Source organism: Petromyzon marinus, chromosome 49, assembly GCF_048934315.1.
Source record: "Petromyzon marinus isolate PM22_M1 ecotype Great Lakes invasive population chromosome 49, UKy_Petmar_22M1.pri1.0, whole genome shotgun sequence".
Classification (NCBI taxonomy): Eukaryota; Metazoa; Chordata; class Hyperoartia; order Petromyzontiformes; family Petromyzontidae; genus Petromyzon; species Petromyzon marinus.
Genome location: NC_133715.1, coordinates 5,914,676 through 5,940,193, shown reverse-complemented (window position 1 = coordinate 5,940,193; position 25,518 = coordinate 5,914,676). Strand labels below are relative to the sequence as shown.

Here is a 25,518-nt window from a genome sequence, read left to right as displayed (position 1 = left end):
GTGGCACGTGAAGCACGTGGCACGTGAAGCGCGCACCGCGAACCCTGAGGGTGGGACCCTTTTATCGCTGGGGGTGGGAGGGGGGTTTGTTTTTAAATCTCCGTCTCCGCAGTCGAGTCGACGCTCGCGAGTCCCCCAGGGCGGCAAAGCGGCAACCTCAACGCCGCGTCGGGTGGTGGCGGGTTTAACGACACATTTATATATTTACGCAATCTAACCCCCCAAAAAACCCCAGCGTCATGGACGATATCGGTAGCGAAAGCTTCCTAAGTGTTCAAGCGATGATGCCGATCGTTAGGACCGCGATCATCGCAATTTATTGCGCTCACCGCGACACCGATCGTTGTTGTTCTCCTGCTGCTACCGCGGCTGCTGGTTCGCCCTTGCCAGGCCTCATCAGGCTACAGGAGCTGATCAAGGCGCCGTCGCGCTACAGCATCCGCCTCAAGATCCGGCAGCTCCCCACGGGCACGAAGGACGCGCGGCCGCTCCTGCGCGAGATGAAGCGCGCCAAGGAGTTCCACGTCATCTTCGACTGCAGCCACACCACGGCGGCCGAGATCCTCAAGCAGGTGCGTGGCGATGGCGGGGGTGACGGGGCGAGTCGGTGACGGGGCGAGTCGGTGACGGGACGAGTCGGTGATGGGGACGAGTCGGTGATGGGGCGAGTCGGTGATGGGGAGGTGGCGGTGACGGGGTGAGTCGGTGAGGGAGCGAGTCGGTGATGGGGAGGTGGCGGTGAGGGAGCGAGTCGGTGATGGGGAGGTGGCCCAGCGGCAGGGCGTTCGCCCATTGTTGCGGAGGTTCCCGGTTCGAAATCCCGCGGCCACCCTGGCTATCACTGCGGTCTGCGTGTTAGCCATAAATACACGACCGGCGCGTTCAAGATCCTGTGACGCCGTTCGCGAGAGTTGCCCATCGTGTGCCGGCGTCACGGTCCAGATTGAAAAAAAAAATGTGCACCGGCACGTCACTCGGAACGCCACTTTCGATTGGAACCGGCACGCGGCAGTCATCGTCACCGACTGAGACTGCACGGACGAGTCAGCCGCAACAACGGTCGTGATGCTCATCAGCCAGTGGCGTCCACATCATCATCAGCTATGATCAATCCACTGCTGGATGAAAGGCCATCTCTCGCAGCTGTCACCGCTCCATCTGCCTGCGGCGGCCGCTCCCCCATCGGACGCCTGTTTCTGCTCTTGGCTGTCTGTCCATCATTGTTCCAGCACCATCATCATCATCAGCAGCAGCATCATCATCAGCAGCACCATCACCACCGCCACCATCGTTGGACCGTGATGGTGGCGCTCGGATGACAGCGCGGGCCGCTGCCGCTGCCGCGTTTCGCCGCGGATTAGTCGCTGTAAATAATTCGTCCCGGTTTAGAGCGCGGGGGAGACGTTAGGACGAGCGAGAGAGGACACTGATGAATACCCCGCACAGCAAGAGTGCGAGGGAGAGCGAGAGAAGAGAGAGAGATGGATCATGGGGGGGGAGAGAAAACACACATCGTTACCGGAGCGCGACGCGGGCTCAGAGTCAGAGATTCGCGCGATGCACGGAGATGAGAGGAGGGAACATCGCCTCGTGGTGATGGTGGTGGTGATGGTGGCGTGGCGGCGATGATTGAGGTTATATTATGACTGTATGGTGATGCCGACATGTATTGGATGATAAGTAGATGGTGGCGGTGATAATGTCAAATTATTAAATATATTGGATGATGATGGTTAAGTCGATAATGGTCATATTATTGATGATAATTGTTAGATAATGAAATACAATGTTTGGATGAATAGATGATATAATTGATGAGGATGGTTGAATGATGAAATAGGTTGGATGATGATGGTGGTGGTGGTTAGATACAAGCTTAAATAAGATGATGAACACCCCACACAGCGATAGAGAGAGATAGCAAGCACACATCGTTACCGGAGAGAGACGAGGTGTGAGATTTGCAGAGCACCGCCTCGTGATGATGGCGATGAGGCTAATATCTAGCTGAGCGGCCGTGGCGGTGGTGGCCTTCGCACGTGACCTGTGACCCCAGCACTGTGAGAGACAGCAGCGAGGGTTGGTGGATTGCACTGAGATGCTGCGAAACTCCCTCCGCCGCGGGGCGTCGATGAGGAGCCGTGCCCTGGCTCGCCAGGAGAAGGCAGTAAAGCTGAGTGTAGACTCCAATTGTTCCATCTGTACGGGGATCGAGTGTCACCCCCTCGCACGAGTAGGTTTTCTCCGGGTGCTCGGGTTTCCTGCCACACGTATATACACACGTTAATTGACGTAAGCATATGAATATATCGAAGACCGCAGAGCTTGGGAAATTGTTGGTAGTGCCTTGCATAGCTGCTGCTGCTCGTCTGTGATTCCTCCACCTGGTGCCTCTGAGTCGTCCCCTCTCTGTCTCTCTCTTTGCGAGAGCGATGAGCGGATAACTCTGCAGGGTGACACGTTGGGCTCACCACTGTAGTTATACTCAGATGGTGATCGTTGGATGATGAGCAGGTTATGATGATGATGGTGGTGGTTGGATAATCATAATATTGGTTTCATGATGTTGTATATCTTGTGTAAGATGACGATGTGGGCGAATTAGAGGTGATGATTCAATATAGTTAAAAAAAAATTATTGGATATTTAGGAAGATGATGATGATTAGGGTATAATGATGATTTGGATAACGTTAATTCATCGTGAGGATGGTGATATTTGTAACTTAATGATTGTGTGATTTGTATTAGATGATCGCATCATTATTAGAGTGCTCGAACGATGTTATATGCTAGATGATGACGATGGTGCTGCTGATGATGATGATGGTTGCTTAAGCGAATGATGATAACGATGGTGCTGCTGATGATGATGGTGGTTGCTTAAGCGAATTATGATGACGATGGCGCTGCTGATGATGATGGTGGTTGCTTAAGCGAATGATGATGACGATGGCGCTGCTGATGATGATGATGGTGGTTGCTTAAGCGAATGATGATGACGATGGTGCTGCTGATGATGATGGTGGTTGCTTAAGCGAATGATGATGATGACGACGACGCTATAACGGCGATACCCACACACACCACACTCTTTCATCTGCTCCCTCCCCATCACCGCACATCGCACCACCCCCCCCCAGCCCCCGTCACGCAGTTACATCATCTCATTCATCAACATCACTCCGGACCCCCCCCCCATCCTCCACCGCCCCCCCCTCCCTGTACACCGCCGCTGCAGCCGAGGAGGCGGTGCGACTGACTGCTCCCCCCCCCTTCTCCTGTCCCCCCCCCCCCCAGGCGCTGTCCATGGGGATGATGACTGAGTACTACCACTACATCTTCACCACGCTGGTGCGGCGTCGGGAGAACCCGGGGGGGGGGGTACTCCGGATCGGGGGGGGGGGCGTGCTTTGTCAGCCCCCGCGGGGCAGCGCGACACGCGCAACGGGGGCTTCGTCAGCACCACTGGGAGAGAGGGGGGGTGGGGGCTGGTGGGAGGGGAGGGGCTGTGGGCGGGAGGGAAGGGGGGCAGGGATTCAAGGCCTCGCTGATTGAATGCGCGAATTGATCCGGGGCCAGGAAATCCAGCGCGCAGCACAAACACACGCACGCACACACACGCACACGCACACACACGTGTACGTCGCGTGTACATCACATGTGCACGTGTGTGCGTGGGATGGCGCAGCACAAGCACGCGCGCTCGCACGCACGCACGTGCACACAGACATACGTGTACATCATATGTACACAGGCAATGTTGTCCCGTGTAGGGACAACTGCTGAAACAACAACAATCGCCATTCGCCACTAAGTGGCGGTGACGTCACCACGACGCTTGTGCCAGGCCATGTGCACCTTGAGGCTACGTGAAGTGTCGAACGCCCGCTGGCAGGAGGTCACGGGGCAGGCCCAGGTGCCACGGGTCAACTGACTGAGATGACTGAGATGACTGGCTGATGCACCACCTGTGCCTCCTACTGTGCCAACCTGCTGTGCTTTAGCCACCCGGCGCTCCGCTCGTTGTTGTGAGCGTCGCTCCTCCGCCCTCCGTTGTTGTTGGAGGGCGACTGCCTCCAACTGCCCAGTAGCATCCTTCACGAGCCTCCTCCACAGAGGCCGATCTTGACACCGCTGGTACCAGTCATCGGCAAGTCTACTGAGCTCCACGTCCTCCTGTACCACATCACTCCATCTCTTCTCTTGCCCGTGCCGCGCCCGTTTAGCCCCCTCGATCCGGCCGACTAAAAGCTGTTTCGGCATGCGGTGGCTGGGCATGTGGGCTACATGACCCAGCCAACGCAGCCTTGCCTGCCGGAGGAGCTCACCGATGGGACCTTGCCCAGATCTTTCAAGGATTTGTGAGCTCCTCACACAATCCAGCCGGTTAAACCCAGGATGGATCGTAGGCAGGCTACCCTAAATGTTTCCAACCGGCGAAGATGTTCTATTAGGGGGGTCCACGTTTCGCAAGGGAATGACCGTGGCCGAGAAGATCTGAAGCTTAGTGCGGAGCGACAGACCAGGTAGCTTCCACACAGCGTTACGCAACCGATGAAAAGATATTGCCGCTCGACTGATTCGAAAGGAGACCTCTGCTGTTAAACTGGAGCCGGTCATGAGCACACTGCCCAGGTATGGGAAACTCTCCCATCACCGATTGGGAGTTGTGGGGGTGGAGTGTCCGATGGTACAAAATACCCAGGCAGGTGCTTAGTTTTGGTGGGGCTTAGTGGCACGCTCCAGTCTCAGCAGCAGCGTCTCCGACTCCTCCTCTGAATTAACAGCTATTACCAAATCGGCATACATAACGTGGTTGAGCAATAGGGAGCCATCCCTTGACCGCACCCGGGCATACTGACACACACGCGGACTCACTTTTTCATAGGTCCCCCCTTCAGTGGGCAGCTGAACCCTGCCCCCTCCCCCTACTCGCCTCACCCCCCCTTGCCCCCTCCTCACCGCGCTCCGTGTTTTAGCTGCGAGCGAAATCGACCTCCGAATTCAAAACACAACCACAACACGGCACCACGCCCGGCCGCCTTTGTCTCCCCAGTGGCGATGTTTACACACCGCGCCAGGTACTTATTTGAGGCTGAGTAGACCTAGGGGAGGCCCAGGACCGGTTCAGATAATCGTCACCGGGTGTTGGAAGTGAGCGGGAATCCAACCCGGGTGGCCGAGTGCGCAGCTGAGCGCTACACAACCGCCCCCTACGAACCCAGGGGCCGGCAAACCTGCGGCTCTGAGGCCGCTTGCGACGGCTCTTTGGCTTCCACTCCTTGCGGCTCTTTGGCTTCCACTCCTTGTGGCTCTTTGGCTTCCACCAATTGTGGCTCTTTGGCTTCCACCCCTTGTGGCTCTTTGGCTTCCACTCCTTGTGGCTCTTTGGCTTCCACTCCTTGTGGCTCTTTGGCTTCCACTCCTTGCGGCTCTTTGGCTTCCACCCCTTGTGGCTCTTTGGCTTCCACTCCTTGTGGCTCTTTTGGCTTCCACTCCTTGTGGCTCTTTGGCTTCCACTCCTTGTGGCTCTTTGGCTTCCACTCCTTGTGGCTCTTTGGCTTCCACCCCTTGTGGCTCTTTGGCTTCCACCCCTTGTGGCTCTTTGGCTTCCACTCCTTGTGGCTCTTTTGGCTTCCACTCCTTGTGGCTCTTTGGCTTCCACCCCTTGTGGCTCTTTGGCTTCCACTCCTTGTGGCTCTTTTGGCTTCCACTCCTTGTGGCTCTTTGGCTTCCACCCCTTGTGGCTCTTTGGCTTCCACTCCTTGCGGCTCTTTGGCTTCCACTCCTTGCGGCTCTTTGGCTTCCACTCCTTGTGGCTCTTTGGCTTCCACTCCTTGTGGCTCTTTGGCTTCCACTCCTTGTGGCTCTTTGGCTTCCACCCCTTGTGGCTCTTTGGCTTCCACCCCTTGTGGCTCTTTGGCTTCCACCCCTTGCGGCTCTTTGGCTTCCACTCCTTGTGGCTCTTTGGCTTCCACTAATTGTGGCTCTTTGGCTTCCACTCCTTGTGGCTCTTTGGCTTCCACCAATTGTGGCTCTTTGGCTTCCACCAATTGCGGCTCTTTGGCTTCCACCAATTGCGGCTCTTTGGCTTCCACCAATTGCGGCTCTTTGGCTTCCACCAATTGTGGCTCTTTGGCTTCCACCAATTGCGGCTCTTTGGCTTCCACCAATTGCGGCTCTTTGGCTTCCACCCCTTGCGGCTCTTTTTGGCTGGCTCCCTTTGTGGGCAGCCGTTGAAAAAAAAACCTTGAACGTAATTTAACCTTAAGAATAATTTATTAAATAGGGAAATGGGGGTCACTATGGAATGTCTTGGCAACAATAACATGTGTTGTTAACGAAAAGCTAAAGCGGTAAATAACCTAAATAGACGCAGTTTATTCCGTCATCTGTTTAGTTTATTCAGTCAGAATGTGTGTTGTCATCTGCTGCATGCCTGCTGCTGTGTTTGTGTTCAAGTAGTTATGCGTGGGGTGCGGCTCGAGAATGATTTTGGTCAAAGACAAAAAAAATTGTCTTCTACTTTGAAAGATTGACGACCCCTGCCCTAGCCCGAATGCCACCACACAACTGCACCGACACGACCACAAACACACAACCACACGGCCCGAACCACACAGCCACCAACACAACCACAAACCCAGAACCACACAACCACAACTACCAACACAACCACACAAACACACAACCACAAACACACAACCACACACCCAGAACCATACAACCACAAACACGCAACCACCAAGACAACCACCAACACAACCACCAACACAACCACACATTCAAGAGCAGCTGCGAGGAAGGTTCCAGCGCAACACCCAGGATGAGACCAGGGCAGGAGACGAGAGTAAATCATCACCACCATCACCACCATCACCATAATCACCACCATCACCACCGTCATCACCAACATCACCACCATCACCACCAGCAGTATCATCACCATCCAACTTTGACCATCATCAATCTCCAACTAGCGTGTGTCCATCAACGTACGAACCTCATTATCGTCATCGTCCGTCTGTCGTCATAGCGTCAGTGGCATAGTCCGTGATGACCTCTCAGATTAAACTTGGCTGCTTCCCCAGCATCTCAGCATCGGAACGCGGGGGGAGGGGAGGCGAGGTGTGGAGGGAGAGGCTGGGGTAAGGGGGCTATCTCACGTCAGCTCAATTCTGGCTCTCCCATTGAGTGACCACTGCTCCTGTCTCTGTCTCCACCCCCAGCGCAGACTCATCGTCCTACCCTCCACCTCGACCTGCCCCCTGCTCCCCCTCCACCTCGACCTGCCCCCTGCTCGCCCTCCACCTCGACCTGCCTCCTGCTCCCCCTCCATCTCGACCTGCCCCCTGCTCCCCCTCGATCTCGACCTGCTCCCCCTCGATATCCTCCCCACCTCCCCCTCTGTCTCCTCACTGCTTCGCCCCCTCTGTGCCCCCCCCCCAAAAAAAACACAAGGACAAAGATCCCCCGTATAGCCTTAACAGACAATTGGGGCAAGTGCTGTTAGCGAGTAGCATCTTTGAAGGCCGGCACGGCACACGAGGGGGTGGGTGGCCAGCACCACGCCCGGCCGCCTTTGTCTCCCCCCAATGACAACGTTTTTACACGTCGCACACGGTACTCATTTGAGGTTGAGTCGACCTAGGGGAGGCCCAGGACCGATTCAGATAATATAATCTTCACTGGGTGTTGGCCGTGAACGGGAATCGAACTCGTGTCGCCAGGTTCGTAGCGCAGCGCCCTAACCGCTACACCACCGCCCCCACTGCCCCCACTGCCCTACCCTGGTACCGAATGTGTCCCTCGGTGTCTCACGGTGACCACCTCGACTCGCTCGTGTCCCCCCTCACCCGAGTGGACCTCGAGACAGCGGCGAGAGCAGCACCGGGCACCGAGTGCCGCACTGCACTGGCCAGGGTGCTCGTCGGCAGAGCGGGCGACTCTGTGTTGACTCGGCCCATCAGTATCAACTCCCTCCGGGTGGTCGGTAAAATGGGTAACAATTTGTGGGCCAAGTCAACATTGGCTGTCCTACAGATATATATTTCGCCCCCGTCAGCGGAATGTGGAATCGTCTGAATGTGCGTGTATGACCCCGTGTGTATCAATGCCCCCTCCCCCCGCCCCCCCCCCATGTCGCCCGCGTGCCCCCGCCGGATCCCTGCGTGACCTTTGACTCCACCGGTTCAGTTCAGACTCCACCGGTGCCAACCTTCTCACCGTCCTGCCGTGCATCCCTGGCGACCCACCACCTGCCCTGCCCCCCCACCCCCTGCCCCCCCCCCCCCCCCCCAGGACATGCTGGCTCTGAACATGGAGAATTACCGCTACACGGGAGTGAACATGACCGGGTTCCGCATCCTCAACACGGACAGCTCCTACGTGGCCTCCACCATCGAGAAGTGGACTATGGAGCGGCTCCAGGCGTCGCCGCGGCCCGAGTCCGGTCTGCTCGACGGAATTATGACGGTACTGGGAGGGGGGAGAAGGGGGGAGAAGGGAGGGGGGGGGGTGCACGCTTTGCTCCCACCGATGAAGACGCGTCTCCATCGTGGCTCCACCACGAGGAGGGAGTCACCGACGTAACGCCCGCGGCGCAGGGAGAGGGACGAGGCGAGGAATGGGGGAAGAGAGGGAAATGATGGAGGGGCGGAGGAACGGGAGCAGAGGGGTCACGAGGGGTGAGCAGAGGGAGGAGGAGGAACCCGAGAGAGACAAAGAGGGCGCGGGGAGAGGAGGATAGGGAGGAGGTGGGGGGAATGACCGGGGCAAGACGTGGGGGATGATGAGAGGGTGACGATGATGATGAGAGGGTAGAGGACGGAAGAGAGATGAGAGGAGCAAGTAGAAGGGAGCTGCATGGAGGAGCGGCGTCTGTTCTCACAGGGGGCGGGGCGGGGAGGAGAGTGGCCACGCGCAAGTCACGTGATTTACGGGAGGCTTGATCTGGTTTAGACGGAGAGATATCACGAGGTAAATATTCACGGTGCTATCGTCGTCGTCAGCAGCAATATTTATCAGCGCCATCAAAGTACTCATCCCATAGACGCCACCATTATCATCCCTCTGACATCATTACCCCATTGGTATAATCATAATTGAAAATAATAACCTCCTCATCATCATCCTCAATGCTAACCATCATCATCACCACCACCATCTCCTCCTCATCTCCCCAGTCATCTCCATATCCTCTCTCTCTCTCTGCCTATCCACCCAGCCCCTCCACGCCCGCCATCTCCGGGATCTCGGCCCCGCTCAATCAATGTCTCCCGGCGCACGCGGTCGCTTTTATCAGCGCTCGGGCGCAATCAATCCCTACAAACGCGTGCATCGAGCGCGAGATCCCAGCACACACGGGGGGGGGGGGGGGCGCTCCCTCCCCTTACCCCCTACTACCCCTCCCCCTCACCAAGCCTCCCCCCCCTCCTCTCTCCCCCCACTTCCCCGCGCTCTCATCTCACAACTCCCAATTCTGGCACCCCACCCCCCCCCCACACACACACATCCTCTTTGTAATTAAGGCGCGCGCAGACGCCGGATTGAAGGATGTCCTCATGCTCGCTCTGTCGTGGATGAGGTGGAGTTAGGAGAGGATGGAGAAGAGAGGGGGGGGGGGGTTGTGCCCCGCCCCTCCGCAACTACCCCCCCCCCCCAACGCGGCTTTTTATTCCCCCCCCCCTCCCCACAGGGACTCATTTGCAGAGATTTGTCGAGTTTAATCGAGTTTAAGCGCTTCCATGTAGAGTGCGTCCCCCCCACCTCCACTCCCCCTGGGACCCCCCCCCTCCACCGCGTCTCCCCCCCCCCCCCCCCCGAGGCTCCGCCCCGAGTGAATCCATTTCTGGCGGGCCCCCCCCAGCCCCCCGTGATCCCACCTCGCGGTTAAACAAAATACTGCGTGGTGCGCGTGGAGAGAGCAAGGGAAGGACTGCATTTGTGGAGGGGGGGGGGGTGCAGTGGACGAGTTGGGATTGTGGGTGGGGGGCATTGGGGGAGGGAGAAGGGGTGGGAGGGTGCGGGGGTGGGGATTTGGGGAACAGGGGGATGGGGCATTGGGAATCGCTCAGATTTCTACGTCTCGGCCGCGGTATCTGCGTGAGGATCGCTGCTGATCCCGGATCAGCTGGAAGGAAATTAAATGAATTGTGTTTGTTTTACATAAAAAACCCAACCCAAACAATCACAGCAATAATACCACGAGCTCCCTCCCTCCCCTCCCTGCCTCCCCTCCCTCCTTCCCCTTTCTCCCTCCCTCCCTCTCCTTTCTCCCTCCCTCTCTCCCCTCCATTCCTCCCCTTTCTCCCTCCCTCCCTCCCCTTTCTCCCTCCCGCCCTCCCTCCCCTTCCTTCCTTCCTCCCTCCCTCCCCTCCCTCCCCTCCTTCCCCTTCCTCCCGCCCTCCCTCCCTCCCTCCTCTCCCTCCCCTTCCTCCCGCCCTCCCTCCCCTTCCTTCCTCCCTCCCTCCCCTTCCTCCCTCCCCTTCCTCCCTCCCGCCCTCCCTCCCTCCCCTTCCTTCCTCCCTCCCTCCCTCCCCTTTCTCCCTCCCTCCCTCCTGCCCCCCGGTCCCCGTGCGCCCGCACAGATGGCGGAGCGGAGCGGCCGAGCTTTGAGTCAGAGCCGAGGGGAGCGAGGGAATTAGAATGTGGATTTAGATGTCCAAGAGTGTGAATGTGTATATGAGTGTGCGTGTGTGCACGAGTGTGATTGTGTATCTGAGTGTGCGTGTGTGCACGAGTGTGAGTGTGTATATGAGTGTGTGTGTGAGTGTGTATATGAGTGTGTGTGTGTGTGCACGAGTGTGAGTGTATATATGAGTGTGTGTGTGTGTATATGAGTGTGTGTGTGCACGAGTGTGTGTGTGTATATGAGTGTGTGTGTGTATATGAGTGTGTGTGTGTGCACGAGTGTGAGTGTATATATGAGTGTGTGTGCACGAGTGTGTACACGAGTGTGAGTGTGTATATGAGTGTTTTGCAGGAGTGTGTGTACACGAGTGTTTGTGTGTGGACCAGTGTGTGAGTGTACAAGCTTGTTACAGTGTGTGCGTGTGACTGTGAGAATGTGTAACGTGTGAGTGTGTGTGTGGGGAGTGGTGGCCAACACGAGTAATGATTATCTGAACCGGTCAGGGGCCTCTCCTAGGTCGACTCAGCCTCAAATGAGTACCTGGTGTGGTGTGTAAACATCGCCACTGATTAGATAAAGGCCGCCGGGCGTGGTGCTGCCACTTACCACCTCGTGTCCCGTGCAGGCCTTCAAAGGTGTTCACTTAAGAGCACTTGCCCCTACAGTCTGTTAAAGGCCATACGGGAGATATTTATCTTTTGTATCAGTGGAAGCGTGTGTGTATGAGTGCTTTCGGAGCCCCAGATCCACTGCTCACAATCGTTAAGGATCTTCATGATGGTGAGCAGGCCGGATAAAGCTGCGTAGCTGGGAGTCAAAGCCATTCCCTGTTGCACCTCCGTGTGTGTAACAATGTTGCGAGATGTTAACTACCTCGCTTGGTATACAGGAGGTCGTGGGTTCGATCCCGAGCCTGACGCCTGCTGTATATTTGTTCTCCACATGGTCGCGTAAATTTGTATCTGGGCCCTTGTGTTTTTTTCCCTCCACATTTAGAATCAACGTGCGATTCGTGTGATTGGCTGCTATACATTTCCACGTGATGATAAGCCGTTGAGCTATAATTTGTGGCCAGGTCGCTTCTGAAAAAGAGCTATTCAGCTCAGTGGGCCTGACCTGATAAAATAAAAAATAGTTTAGTGTTTAGGCTACTCGTGGCACCTGTGTGTGTGCTACACGTGACACCTGTGTGTGTTACACGTGGCACCTGTGTGTGTGTTACACGTAGCACCTGTGTGTGTTACACATGGCATCTATGTGTGTGTGCTACACGTGGCACCTGTGTGTGTCCTACACGTGACACCTGTGTGTGTGTCCTACACGTGACACCTGTGTGTGTGCTACTCGTGGCATATATGTGTGTGTGCTACACGTGGCACCTGTGTGTGTGTGTGTGCTACACGTGACACCTGTGTGTGTGTGCTACACGTGACACCTGTGTGTGTGCTACACGTGACACCTGTGTGTGTGCTACACGTGGCATATATGTGTGTGTCCTACACGTGGCACCTGTGTATGTGTGTGCTACACGTGGCACCTGTGTGTGTGTTACACGTGGCACCTGTGTGTGTGTTACACGTGGCACCTGTGTGTGTGCTACACGTGACACCTGTGTGTGTGTGTGTGCTACACGTGGCATCTGTGTGTGTGTGTCCTACACGTGGCACCTGTGCGTGTCCGCGTGTGCGTGTCTGTGTAGACGGACGCGGCCCTCATGTACGACGCCGTGCACGTGGTCTCGGCCGCGTCGCAGCGCCTTCCCTCCATGACCGTGAGCTCGCTGCAGTGTCACCGCCACAAGCCCTGGAGGTTCGGGCCGCGGCTCATCGCGCTCATCCGAGAGGTGACGTCACCGCCCCCCACCCCACCACCCCTCCACACCCCCCCACACCCCCCACCCCAAACGTTGTTCGCGAGCACCGGTGAAGAGCGGCACGGCGCACGAGGGTCAGAGGTCAGGGTCGATTGGGGTCGCGATCTCCCCCACCGAGCGGCCCGAAGAGATTCCCTTGGGGAGGCCTAGGACCTGTGCAGGTAATCGTCACTGGTGGAATTGAACACGACCTCTGGGCCACACACCTGTACCCTACACTCACGGGAGACCCCCCCCCTCCCCACGTGGCGTGACCCCCACAGACGCAATGGGATGGACTCACGGGCAGGATTCGCTTCAACAAGACGAACGGACTCAGGACGGACTTTGACCTCGACATCGTGAGCCTCCAAGAGGACGGACTCGACAAGGTGAGGTCATCGGGTCACGGGGACCGTGTCCACCCGAGTCTGTGTGTGTGTGGGGAGCGGTAGTGTAGCGTTTAGCGCGCTGCACTACGAACCTGGCGACCCGAGTTCGATTCCCGCTCACGGCCAACGCCCACGTGTACCCATGTACACTCGTGTACACTCGTGTATCCATGTACACACGTGTACCCACGTGTACACACGTGTACCCACGTGTACACACGTGTACCCACGTGTATACACGTGTACACTCGTGTACCCATGTACACTCGTGTACCCACGTGTACCCACGTGTACCCATGTACACTCGTGTACCCATGTACACTCGTGTACACTCGTGTATCCACGTTTACCCACGTGTACCCACGTGTACCCACGTGTACCCATGTACACTTGTGTACCCACATGTATCCATTTACACTCGTGTATCCACGTTTACCCACGTGTACCCATGTACACTCGTGTACCCACGTGTACCCATGTACACACGTGTATCCATGTACACTCGCATACCCACGTGTACCCATGTACACACGTGTACATGTGCACCCGAACACCCGTCTCATCCTCGTGTACACTTAGGCACCCGTGTACACACGCACCACTGCCGGGGCAGCAGTGGTGCATGCACCTGTTTGTCAGTGGATGCACACGCAGGTTCATGTGCACACGTCTGCCGGTGCGTGGGGTAGCGGTTAGCGCTACGCTGCGCTACGAACTCGGCGACCCGAGTTCGATTCCCGCTCACGGCCAACACCCAGTGACGATTATCTGCACCGGTCCTGGGCCTCCCCTAGGTTGACTTAGCCTCAAATGAGTACCTGGTGCGGTGTGTAAACATTGCCGCTGGGGAGACAAAGGCGGCCGGGCGTGGTGTTGGCCACCCACCCCCTACGTGCGAAGTTCCGGCCTTTATAGGTGCTCGCTAACAGCACTTGCCCCTACGGTCTGTTACAGGCTACATGGGTGGGGGGAATCTTTGTCTTTAGTGTGTGCACGTGATAGTTCCACGACATACGTGTACCGGCCGGCTAGACCACCACGTGATGATCCTCGGCGCAGCTTTTAGGCTCCTCGCAGCAGCAGCAGCGGCTCTGAGCCGACCATCGAACAAAGGCGGCGATCACCGCATCAGACGCGTTTCTGCGGCCGTCTGGAACGCTCTTTCCTTCCGACATTAGGAAGCCGTCTACATTGGAAGCTCGTTTTTTTGGGAACTGCTTCTTGTGTTTAGTTTGTTACTCCCCGCAACTCCGATGGGCACGGTTTGGCTACGTGCGGTGCGAAAGAAGTTCTACATCCATAACATGTACATGCATAGCATTGTAGATGCATTGCGAACATACATGCGTATCCACATGTATCGATAAATACATGCATAGCGAGTATATATGCACGAAATATGCATGTATAGCGATACGTATCCGTCAATACACATGTAAATGAAGTATACGCGCGCGTCAATATTCACGCATAGTGAATAAAATACGTGAACAGCGAATATACATGCACGTGGACTATACACGTAGATCAATATCCATGCATACCAATATACTGTATATGCAAAGCGGGTGTACATGCGTAGAGAACCACTACATACCGCGGCATGTGCACACATAGTGGTCTACACCTGTATGGCAGTCATACGTGCATAGCGGTACACACGCATGTGTGCAGAGCAGTTCATCAGCATGCGTGTAGCATGCACATACGTAGCATGTATACCTGTAGCGACAGGTGGCTGTACCGATGCTGTTGCAGTGTTAGCTGCAGCACGGCTGCTGTAGCCCCCCCCCCTCACCTCCCCCTCCCCCCTCGCGCGGACTTCATTGAGGTCACGCAGAGTCGGTAATGAGGTCACGTGAGCCAATTATCGGTACTCATGGAGAGACGGAGTGCGGGGCGTGTGTGTGTGTACGCGCGTGTGTGTACGTGAGTGTACGCGCGCGTGTATAAACATGTGTGTTCGCGAATGTACAGGTGTGAGTCTACGCGTGTGTTCGTGAACGCGTGGGTACGTGAGTGTACATTCGTGTGTTCACGTGAGTGTACAGGTGTGTGTACGTTTGTGCACACGTGCGTGTGAGTGTACAGGTGTGTGTGTGTGTAGCTGAGTGCACTGGTGTGAGCACACGTGTGCACGTGTATGTACAGGTATGTGAGTGTGTGTACATGTGTGTGTGCAAGATTGTGTGTACACGTGAGTGTGTGTGTACAGGTGTGTATGTACAGGTGTGTGAGTGCGTGTACACGTGAGTATGTGTACAGGTGTGTGAGTGTGTGTACATGTATGTGAGTGTGAGTACAGGTGTGTGAGTGTGTGTACACGTGTGTGAGTATGTGTACACGTGTGTGTCCCCAAGCCCACACGCGCCACCGGTCCCGACTCTGCTCTTCGTGGCGGAGTATGGAGCAAGGTGCGTGACTCCACGTGTGTGTGTTACTATATATGTACACACATATATAACACACGCACAATGCAATGGAAACACACATACATACACACACCCAAATGACACATGCCCCTCGCTATCTCACACACACTCACTGCCACGTATTGACACGCAAGCTCACACTCCCCAACTTAACTCTCACAAACACAAAGATAAAGATCCCCCGTATAGCCTTAACCGATTGTTGGGACAAGTGCTGTGAGCGAACACATATGAAGGCCGCCACAGCACACGAGGAGGGGGGGAGTGAGTGGGCAGAACCACGCACGGCTGCCTTGGTCTCCGTAGTAGCGATGTTTACACACAGGAGCAGGTACTCATTTTAGGTTGAGTCGACGTAGGGGAGGCCCAGGACAGATTCAAATAAATATTACTGGTGTTGACCATGAGCGAGAATCGAGCACGGGTCTCTAGGTTCGTAGCGCAGCGCGTTGAACCGCTACACTACCGCTTCCCAAATACACTCACACAGACACTCGCACGGACACTCACACAGACACTCACACAGACACAGACACTCACACGGACACTTACACAGACACTCGCACAGACACTCACACAGACACAGACACTCACACGGACACTTACACAGACACTCGCACAGACACTCACACAGACACAGACACTCACACGGACACTTACACAGACACTCGCACAGACACTCACACAGACACAGACACTCGCACAGACACACAGACACTCACACAGACACACAGACAACCACAACAACAATCGCCATTCGCCACTAAGTGGCGGTGACGTCACCACGACGCTTGTGCCAGGCTATGTGCACCTTGAGGCCACGTGAAGTGTCGAACGCCCGCGGACAGGAGGTCGCGGGGCAGACCCAGGTGCCACGGGTCGACTGACTGAGACGACTGGTTGATGCACCACCTGTGCTCCCTACTGTGCCAACCTGCTGTGCTTTAGCCACCCGGCGCTCCGCTCGTTGTTGTGAGCGTCGCTCCTCTGCCCTCCGTTGTGGTTGGAGGGCGACTGCCTCCAACTGCCCAGTAGCGTCCTTCACGAGCCTCCTCCACAGAGGCCTATCTTGACACCGCTGGTACCAGTCATCGGCAAGTCCACTCAGCTCCACGTCCTCCTGTACCACATCACTCCATCTCTTCTCTAGCCCGTGCCGCGCCCGTTTAGCCCCCTCTATCTGCCCGAACAAAAGCTGTTTAGGCATGCGGTGGCTAGGCATGCGGTGGCTGGGCATGCGGGCTACATGTGTGTCACACGGACACTCACACAGACACTCACACAGCCACTTACACGGACACTCACACAGACACTCACACAGACACTTACACAGACACTCACACAGACACTCACATAGACACGGACACTCACACAGACACTCACAACAACAACAACCGCCATTCGCCACTAAGTGGCGGTGACGTCACCACGACGCTTGTGCCAGGCTATGTGCACCCTGAGGCCACGTGAAGTGTCGAACGCCCGCTGGCAGGAGGTCACGGGGCAGACCCAGGTGCCACGGGTCGCCTGACTGAGACACTCACACTCACATAGACACAGACACTCACACAGACACTCACATAGACACGGACACTCACACAGACACTCACACTCACATAGACACTCACACAGACACAGACACTCACATAGACACAGACACTCACACAGACACTCACACTCACATAGACACAGACACTCACACAGCTACGCGTGACCCCGTGAGCTCACCGCCACCGTTCATCACAAGTGTCCACTGCCCTCGGGGTCACGTGTTCGGTTTAAACCAGACCGCCCCCGCGACCCCCCTCCACGACCCATTCCCCCTCCCCCCTCCCCCGGCGGCGCTAATAGAGTGGGGGGGGGGGGGGCTCTCCCTCTGTCGTTTTTTTAAATGTAACTCCAATGACGTCACCACAGCTCGCTCTCCGTCACGTGCTGGGCGCGGGGGTTGGTGGCAGCGGGGTGAGACGGCGTCTTGGGAGAGGCCTTGGGAGCGGAGAGGCGGCGAGGGAGGATTGGGGGTGATAGAGCCGGGGGTGGGGGTCAAGGGGGGTGTGAGGGCAGGGGTGGTGGGGGCAGGGGGGGGTGGTGGGGCAGGGGGGAGGTGGTGGGGGCAGGGGGGTGGTGGGGGCAGGGGGTGGTGGGGGCAGGGGGGTTGCGGGGGCTCTGATTAGACCGCGGGCATTCCCTCGCACCTGCGTTCCACTCTCCGCTAAGAGCGCGGCAGTAGGAACGGGTCTCTGATGTGAGATTGGTGGTGGAGGGGAGGGGGTGGCGGGGGGTGGGTGGTGTTCGGGTTGATGGGAGGAGGGGGGGGCCTTGCGGGGTGGTCAGGAGTCGTGCTTCGGCCTCGTGCTGGGTGGAGCCGTGGACCCTGGGGGTCGTGGTCATCACGTGACTCGGGTTCGACCACCTCCGGCACGCTCAGCGTGACGATTCGATTGGTTCTGGCTCTGCCGGGTGGCGGAGGGCTTTCAATAAATAAATGGGGCCGGATCGATACGTACACCACAGCGCCCAGACACCGTCATATATCCCCGAGAACGCACGCGTTGTGCTGATGATGTCGATGCAGTGTTGGTGTTCGCGGTAGTGTAGCGGTTAGCGCACTCTTCTACGAACCGGGCCACCCGACTTCGATTGCCACTCACGGCCAACATCGGTGGGGATTTATTTGTACCGGTTCCTGGAACCTCCGCTGGGTCTTCTCAACCTTTAACGAGTGCTTTTGGTTGCCGCGTGTAAACGTCAGCACTTGTGGGAGACAAAGGCGTCCGGGCGTGGTTCTGACCACACAAACCCCCCCCCTTGTGCGCCGTGCTGACCTTCACAGGTGCTCGATAACCGCAATTTGCCCTCCACAATCTGTTTAGGCGATACGGTGGGCAAGTGTTGTGAGAGGGAGTGATCGAGGTGCTGCTGCACACGTGGACTGAAATCCAGTACTGTGGAGGCGTCGAGGAGGAGCCGTGCCCTAGCTCCGCCAGGATAGGGCAGTACAGCCAGTGGACTAATCGCCATCTGTTTACACCTGTACGGGGATCGAGAAAACATGTTAAATTTACAACCCCGTGCAGCAGCCGGAGGACCCTCCTTTAAAGCGAGCCCCGTCACTCAGCGTGGCTCTCCACGATAAATAAGTAAACTGTGATTCGTACATTGAGCACACGTTGGTACTGCGTCGAACTTCTTTCGCCCCGTACGCAGCCGGCCGTGCTAATCGGAGGTTGCAAATGGGCTCACGTGAAGGGGTCGGCGGCGTTCGCGTGATGTCGTTGCGGCAGTGGTGGCGGTAGTCCCGATCCGTTGCGGTCGTGGCCGACGCCGCGGGCTGACAGCTCCCAGTCCGGGTTGGGGAGGGGAGCGATACAGCCATTGATCCGAGTCCTAATGAGATTGGCTCCGATGCAGCCCCCCCCCCACACCTTATCCAGACTCAGTTCATTACAGAGATGCGCAACGTGGACCAGAGTCTAATGGACATTGCGCAGATCAGGAGAGATAGACGAGCGTGTGTGTTTGTGTGTCTCTGTGTGTGTCTCTGTGTGTATGTGTCTGTGTGTGTGTCTGTGTGTGTGTCTGTGTGTCTGTGTGTGTGTCTCTGTGTGTGTGTCTCTGTGTGTGTGTCTGTGTGTGTGTGTCTCTGTGTGTGTGTGTCTCTCTGTGTGTGTGTCTGTGTGTGTGTCTCTGTGTGTATGTCTCTGTGTGTATGTGTGTCTCTGTGTGTATGTCTCTGTGTGTATGTGTGTCTCTGTGTGTATGTGTGTCTGTGTATGTGTGTCTCTGTGTGTGTGTCTCTGTGTGTGTGTCTGTGTGTGTGTGTGTGTCTGTGTGTATTTGTGTGGCTGTCTGTGTGTATGTGTGTCTGTGTATGTGTGTCTGTGTGTGTGTCTCTGTGTGTGTGTCTCTGTGTATGTGTGTCTCTGTGTGTGTGTCTGTGTGTATATGTGTCTGTGTGTGTGTCTCTGTGTGTGTGTCTCTGTGTGTGTGTGTCTCTGTGTGTATGTCTCTGTGTGTATGTGTGTCTCTGTGTGTATGTGTGTGTGTCTCTGTGTGTGTGTCTCTGTGTGTATATGTGTCTGTGTGTGTGTCTCTGTGTATGTGTGTCTGTGTGTGTGTCTCTGTGTGTGTGTCTCTGTGTCTGTGTGTATTTGTGTGGCTGTCTGTGTGTTTGTGTGTCTGTGTGTGTATGTGTGTCTGTGTGTGTGTCTCTGTGTGTGTGTCTCTGTGTGTGTGTCTCTGTGTGTGTGTGTCTGTGTGTATTTGTGTGGCTGTCTGTGTGTATGTGTGTCTGTGTATGTGTGTCTGTGTGTGTGTCTCTGTGTGTGTGTCTCTGTGTATGTGTGTCTCTGTGTGTGTGTCTCTGTGTGTATATGTGTCTGTGTATGTGTCTCTGTGTGTGTGTCTCTGTGTGTGTGTGTGTGTCTCTGTGTGTATGTCTCTGTGTGTATGTGTGTCTCTGTGTGGATATGTATCTGTGTGTGTGTCTCTGTGTGTGTGTCTCTGTGTATGTGTGTCTGTGTGTGTGTGTCTCTGTGTATGTGTGTCTGTGTGTGTGTGTCTCTGTGTGTGTGTCTCTGTGTGTATGTGTGTCTGTGTGTGTGTCTCTGTGTGTGTGTGTGTCTCTGTCGATAGTGTAGCGGTTAGCGCGCTGCGCTATGAACCTGGCGACGCGGGTTCGTTTCCCGCTCACGGCCGACACCAGTGACGATTACCTGAACCGGTCCTGGGCCTCCCCTAGGTCGACTCAGCCTCAAATGAGTACCTGGTGCGGTGTGTAAACATTGCCACTAGGGAGACAAAGGCGGTCGGGCGTGGTGCTGGCCACCCATCCCCTCGTGTACCGTTCCGGCCTTCATAGGTGCTCGCTAACAGCACTTGCCCCTACAGTCTGTTAAGGCTATATGGGGGATCTTTGTCTTTGTTTTATCTTTGTGTGTCTCTGTGTGTGTCTCTCTGTGTGTGTGAGTACCTGATACGGCGTGTAAACATCGCCACTAGGGAGACAAAGGCGGCCGGGCGTGGTGTTGGCCACCCACCCCCTCGTGTGCCGTGCCGGCCTTCATAGGTGCTCGCTAACAGCACTTGCCCCAACAGCCAGTTAATGCTATTCGGAGGATCTTTGTATTTGTATCCGTGTTAACTGTGTATGTGTGTCTAAGTGTGTATATGTGTGTATATGTGTGTGTACGTGTGTACGTGTGTAAGTGGGGAGCAGTGGCGAATTGGTTAGCACACTGCGTTGCTGACCCGGCGACCCGAGTTCAATTCCCACTTACGGCCAACACCAGCGACGAATATCTGTGCCTCTCCCTCGGCCAGTCATCCAACCTATAGCACCTGGGTCTCTCCCGTGACGGCCTCCTGCCACCAGCAGCCGAGAGACTTCCACACTCAACACGTGCCGGCCTTAAAGTGCACCTAGCCTGGCACAGGCGCTGTGACACCATCACTTAGTGGCGAATGGCGGCTTTTGTTATTGCTGCTGCTTATGTCATATGTGCGCACATGTAATGTGTGTATACGTGTGTCATGTGCATCAAGAATGCGTGGAATCTGCGCTCCGGGCACTTCCACGGATTTCTTATTTCTCCCCCCTCCTCCCCCTACCCCGCCCCCTCGCTGTTATCTCCGCGCTGCTGATATCGCTCATTGCTCCGTCTCTGCGCTATCGATGGGAGGTGGTGGGAGTGGGGGGGCGGGGGTGCGTGGGGAGTCGGGGGTTCGTGGGGGGAGGGGCGTGTGGGTACACCGCACACAAAGCCCCTGAGCCCCTTTCTCAATCCACTGCTGGATGACCACACTCCACCTGGTTAGTGCGTGCTGGGGAATGCGGGCAGCACGGAAGCTGCCCCCCCCCCCCCCCTCTACTGAACGCCGTTCGTCACGTTTGGTTTGTGATCGTCTTACCCGGGGAGGAGGGGGGGGGGGTGGAATGGAGGGTGGGGGGAGGACTCGTTGAGAACCTCACGGAGAGTCTCACGGAAGATCCCAGTTACACTGCCGTTGCTCTTCAGCCCCAGAGTCGTCAGCCCGATGCTGCTGCTGCTGCTACCACGGCCGTAGAGGCGTCGGGATGAGGCTCCCCGCAAATGACACAGCGCGCCGCTCTCTCCGTCTCTCGTTTCCTCTCTCTCTGCCTCCTTCTCGCTCTCCCTGTCGCACTCTCTCTCTCCCTCTCTCGCTCTCGCCCTCCTCTCTCTTCTGTACGTGCGTTAGCGCTTTACGCGCTATCGATGCGCTCTTTATGAGTTTCTCCCGACAAAGCTTATCCGATGATAACTTTAAACACATCATCAGTCTGCCTGCCCGGGGCGAGGTGTGAGCAGCAATGGGGGATGGGGAGGGTGGGGGTGAATTCCTTCCTCCGCCCCCTCCCCCTCCCTCCCTCCCTCCGCAGCCCCCACAAAAATCTCCTCGCATCTCGTCTCAACGCGTAGTCGGGACTCCCAAGAAGACGCTCATCATCATCATCCGTGCAGATATTCTCGACCTGAGCGAAACCCCGGTATATATAGATAAATGTGTTGATATTAGAGACTTCGTGAGCGTCATCAGCCATGATTTATCCACTGCTGGTCGAATGCTGTCCCCAAATTGTCCCGGGTACCTCTCGCGATCCTGCGGTCTGACAGCGATCGACCCAGCACCTTCCTGCACGCGAGCTGATCTCATCATCATCATTACCACCATCATCATTACCATCATTATTACCATCATAATCATCATTGCTCCGTCTCCTCTCGCCGTGACGGCTCCTGGCCCAGCCCCTTCTCTTCTCTTCTCGCTCATCTTCGCCCTGCTGGGCGGATCTCTGTCTGTGTGCTGTGAAGAAGGCCCATAGCCTGAAACGTCGCCTGTTATACGTTTTCTTTTCAGTCCACCACGGTGTTGTTACTGACGAACGTGTTGTCTGCGTGATGATGATGTCCGCTGTGACGTGCAGATCAGCATTGTGGAGATTGACAACAACGTTGGAGAGTGCGCACAAAGACGCGTTGAGTGACAGCCAGAGAGAGGGACACGTGACTCAGAGAGAATCACACGGACAGACAGCCAGAGAGAGGGACACGTGACTCAGAGGGAATCACACGGACAGACAGCCAGAGAGAGGGACACGTGGCTCAGAGAGAATCACACGGACAGACAGCCAGAGAGAGGGACACGTGACTCAGAGAGAATCACACGGAGAGACAGCCAGAGAGAGGGACACGTGGCTCAGAGAGAATCACACGGACAGACAGCCAGAGAGAGGGACACGTGACTCAGAGGGAATCACACGGACAGACAGCCAGAGAGAGGGACACGTGGCTCAGAGAGAATCACACGGAGAGACAGCCAGAGAGAGGGACACGTGACTCAGAGGGAATCACACGGACAGACAGCCACAGACAGGGACACGTGGCTCAGAGAGAATCACAACGGACAGACAGCCAGAGAGAGGGACACGTGACTCAGAGGGAATCACACGGACAGACAGCCAGAGAGAGGGACACGTGACTCAGAGGGAAATCACACGGACAGACAGCCAGAGAGAGGGACACGTGACTCAGAGAGAATCACACGGACAGACAGCCCAGAGAGAGGGACACGTGACTCAGAGGGAATCACACGGAGAGACAGCCAGAGAGGAGGGACACGTGGCTCAGAGAGAATCACACGGACAGACAGCCAGAGAGAGGGACACGTGACTCAGAGGGAATCACACGGACAGACAGCCAGAGAGAGGGACACGTGACTCAGAGGGAATCACACGGAGAGACAGCCAGAGAGAGGGACACGTGACATAAACAACACACGCCAGTTCAGACTATTGCATTGCATTTATACAGCGAGCAATGCAGCTAAATGCAAAACGATGCAATTTGAATGTTGTTTCCATAATAGGAGTTTTATTGGCTTAGATCACGTAAATATAAATGTTAAACCCGCCAACACCCGGCAGGGTAAACCGACTGGGTTAACGCGATCTAACAACAACAACACAAAACTCTATTACGGATAATATTGGTCACAAAAGCTCTACGATGTGTTAAACTGAATTTTTATACCCTGCGTCTAAATGCAGACGCATCCCAGGGAGGCGCCCCTGCGGAGGAGGAGCGATACAATCAGCTCGCGCGCGCTGGGGGTGAAATTGATTGTCGCGTCGGCGGGATCGTGAGATATGGCGATGGGAGGGGAGGGGGTCTTCATCCAGCAGTGTATAGATCATGGCTCATGACGACGATTTGCTGTCTTCATCCAGCAGTGTATAGATCATGGCTCATGACGACGATTTGCTTGATATCGCTGCTACTCGGCTATAGCTCGTTCGCCCTGACTCCGCCTCTACCCACTTGATGACTGAATCTCGCCTGGGAGACCAGAGTTTCGACGTTTCGAACTTGAGACCTCCTTCAGGAAATGTCTGCGAGTCCCCTATAACCCCCCCCCCCCCCCCCGCGCCGCCGCCTCCTCCTCACGTGCACCCCTCCATCAATCTGCTCCCACCCCATGCTCCCCCATCCACCCTCACCCACCTCATCCTGATCCCCCTCCCTCCCCCTTCTCTACCTCGATCTTTCTACCCCCTCCCTCCCCCTCTTTTTCTCTACACGCCTCCACCCCGTCCATCCCCTCCCTCTCTCCCCTCTCCCTTCCCCGCCCCCCCCCTCCCTCCACGCTCTCTGAGCCCCGATGGGAAACGTGATGCTTCATCTTTGCAGGTGTCATACATAATCCATCATGCGAACACGTGTCTCCCACGTGTCTTCATCATGTGTGTCTCCACGTGTTTTCATCACGTCTGTCTCCACGTGTCTCTGTGCGCTTCGTTGTTGTAAATATCCCCCATGCGTAACTGCTCTTCTCCATGGTAACTCGTCGTGATGGTCGCTTATCTCCACGTAAATGCAATGCATGTCCATGTTAACGCATCCCCAGAGGTAAATTCCATCCATAGTAACCCATATACATGGTAACTCATCACCAGTACCATCAATCTCTATATTAAAATTGTAACGGTAACTCATTTCCATGGTAACTCCTTCCCATGTTAACTAATCTCCATGATAACCTACCTCCATGACAACCGATCCCCTTGGACACATATCCCCATGGTAACGTCCCTTCATGGAAACTCACCAATGGCAACACATCCGTGGTAATCTATCCACATGGTTACCAATTCCCCTGATTACCCATCCCCCTGGTAACTAATCTCCATGGTAACCCATCCCCATGGTAACCCAAACACATAGTAATCCATCGCATGGCAACCAATCCCCCTGGTAACACTCTCCTCCGTGTTCCCCCCCGCCCGTGGCCCCCCAGATCGGCACGTGGGACCCGTCCGCGGGGCTCAACATGACGGATGGGCGCAAGGAGCGCGCCGGCAACGCCAGCGACATCATCTCCAACCGTTCGCTGGCGGTCACCACCATCCTGGTGGGTGGCGAAACGACGCCCCTTGCGCCCGTCCCACCGGTGCCCACCGCGTGTCACAACGGTGCCCACCGCGCGTCACACCGGTGCCCACCGCGCGTCACACCGGTGCCCACCGCGCCCGGTGCACCGCTCCCCCCGCTCCCGAGCCAGCCCCGCGGGGGAGCGAGCGGTCCGCAAGGTCAAATCCCGCTTTAGGGAGTTGGCTCGGCCCATCACAGACCCTCCCTCCGAGGGTCGGTTAAAGCTCGCAAAACGGACACCACTTTGGGAGAAGTCGATAGTGGCTGTGAAATGGATGGACTTGCCCACCGACCCCCCCCCCGCGCCCCCACTAATCGGAACGTGGAATTTCCCGCCTACTGCTTCTGCAGGGCTGTGAAACGGGAACGATTCTGCATCTTTGTTTTCTTTGTTAAAACGTTTGCCGACGCCGCCACCGCCGCCGCGTGTTTGCGTGCGGCCTCGCCGGCGCGCTGGCCCCCGCAGGAGGACCCGTACGTGATGTACAAGAAGTCGGACAAGCCGCTGTACGGCAACGAGCGGTTCGAGGGCTACTGCATCGACCTGCTCCGCGAGCTCGCCAACATCCTGAAATTTACCTACGACGTCCACCTCGTGGGCGACGGCAAGTACGGCGCCCAGAACGAGCACGGCCAGTGGAACGGCATGGTGCGCGAGCTCATGGACCACGTGAGTGACACCGCGCGGGGGGACACGTGGGGCAACGGCGCGCGAGCTCGTCATCATTACAGCAATTAGCATAATAAAAAATCAGCTT

General features: G+C 56.2%; 1 protein-coding gene across 4 annotated transcripts in view; it reads left to right on the top strand.

The window, feature by feature from the left end:
- LOC116952928 (glutamate receptor ionotropic, kainate 2) overlaps positions 1 to 25,518 on the top strand; it is a 99,468-nt gene that overhangs the window by 42,489 nt on the left and 31,461 nt on the right. For 3 of the 4 annotated variants that reach the window (XM_076074632.1, XM_076074630.1, XM_076074631.1), the window contains 8 exons: positions 391 to 572; positions 3,300 to 3,353; positions 8,304 to 8,477; positions 12,335 to 12,478; positions 12,772 to 12,879; positions 15,240 to 15,293; positions 24,627 to 24,740; positions 25,227 to 25,430. In XM_076074632.1, the coding sequence (XP_075930747.1) occupies positions 391 to 572; positions 3,300 to 3,353; positions 8,304 to 8,477; positions 12,335 to 12,478; positions 12,772 to 12,879; positions 15,240 to 15,293; positions 24,627 to 24,740; positions 25,227 to 25,430 (1,034 nt within the window). The remainder of the gene's footprint in view (positions 1 to 390; positions 573 to 3,299; positions 3,354 to 8,303; positions 8,478 to 12,334; positions 12,479 to 12,771; positions 12,880 to 15,239; positions 15,294 to 24,626; positions 24,741 to 25,226; positions 25,431 to 25,518) is intronic. The other variant, XM_076074633.1, reaches the window with a different exon arrangement.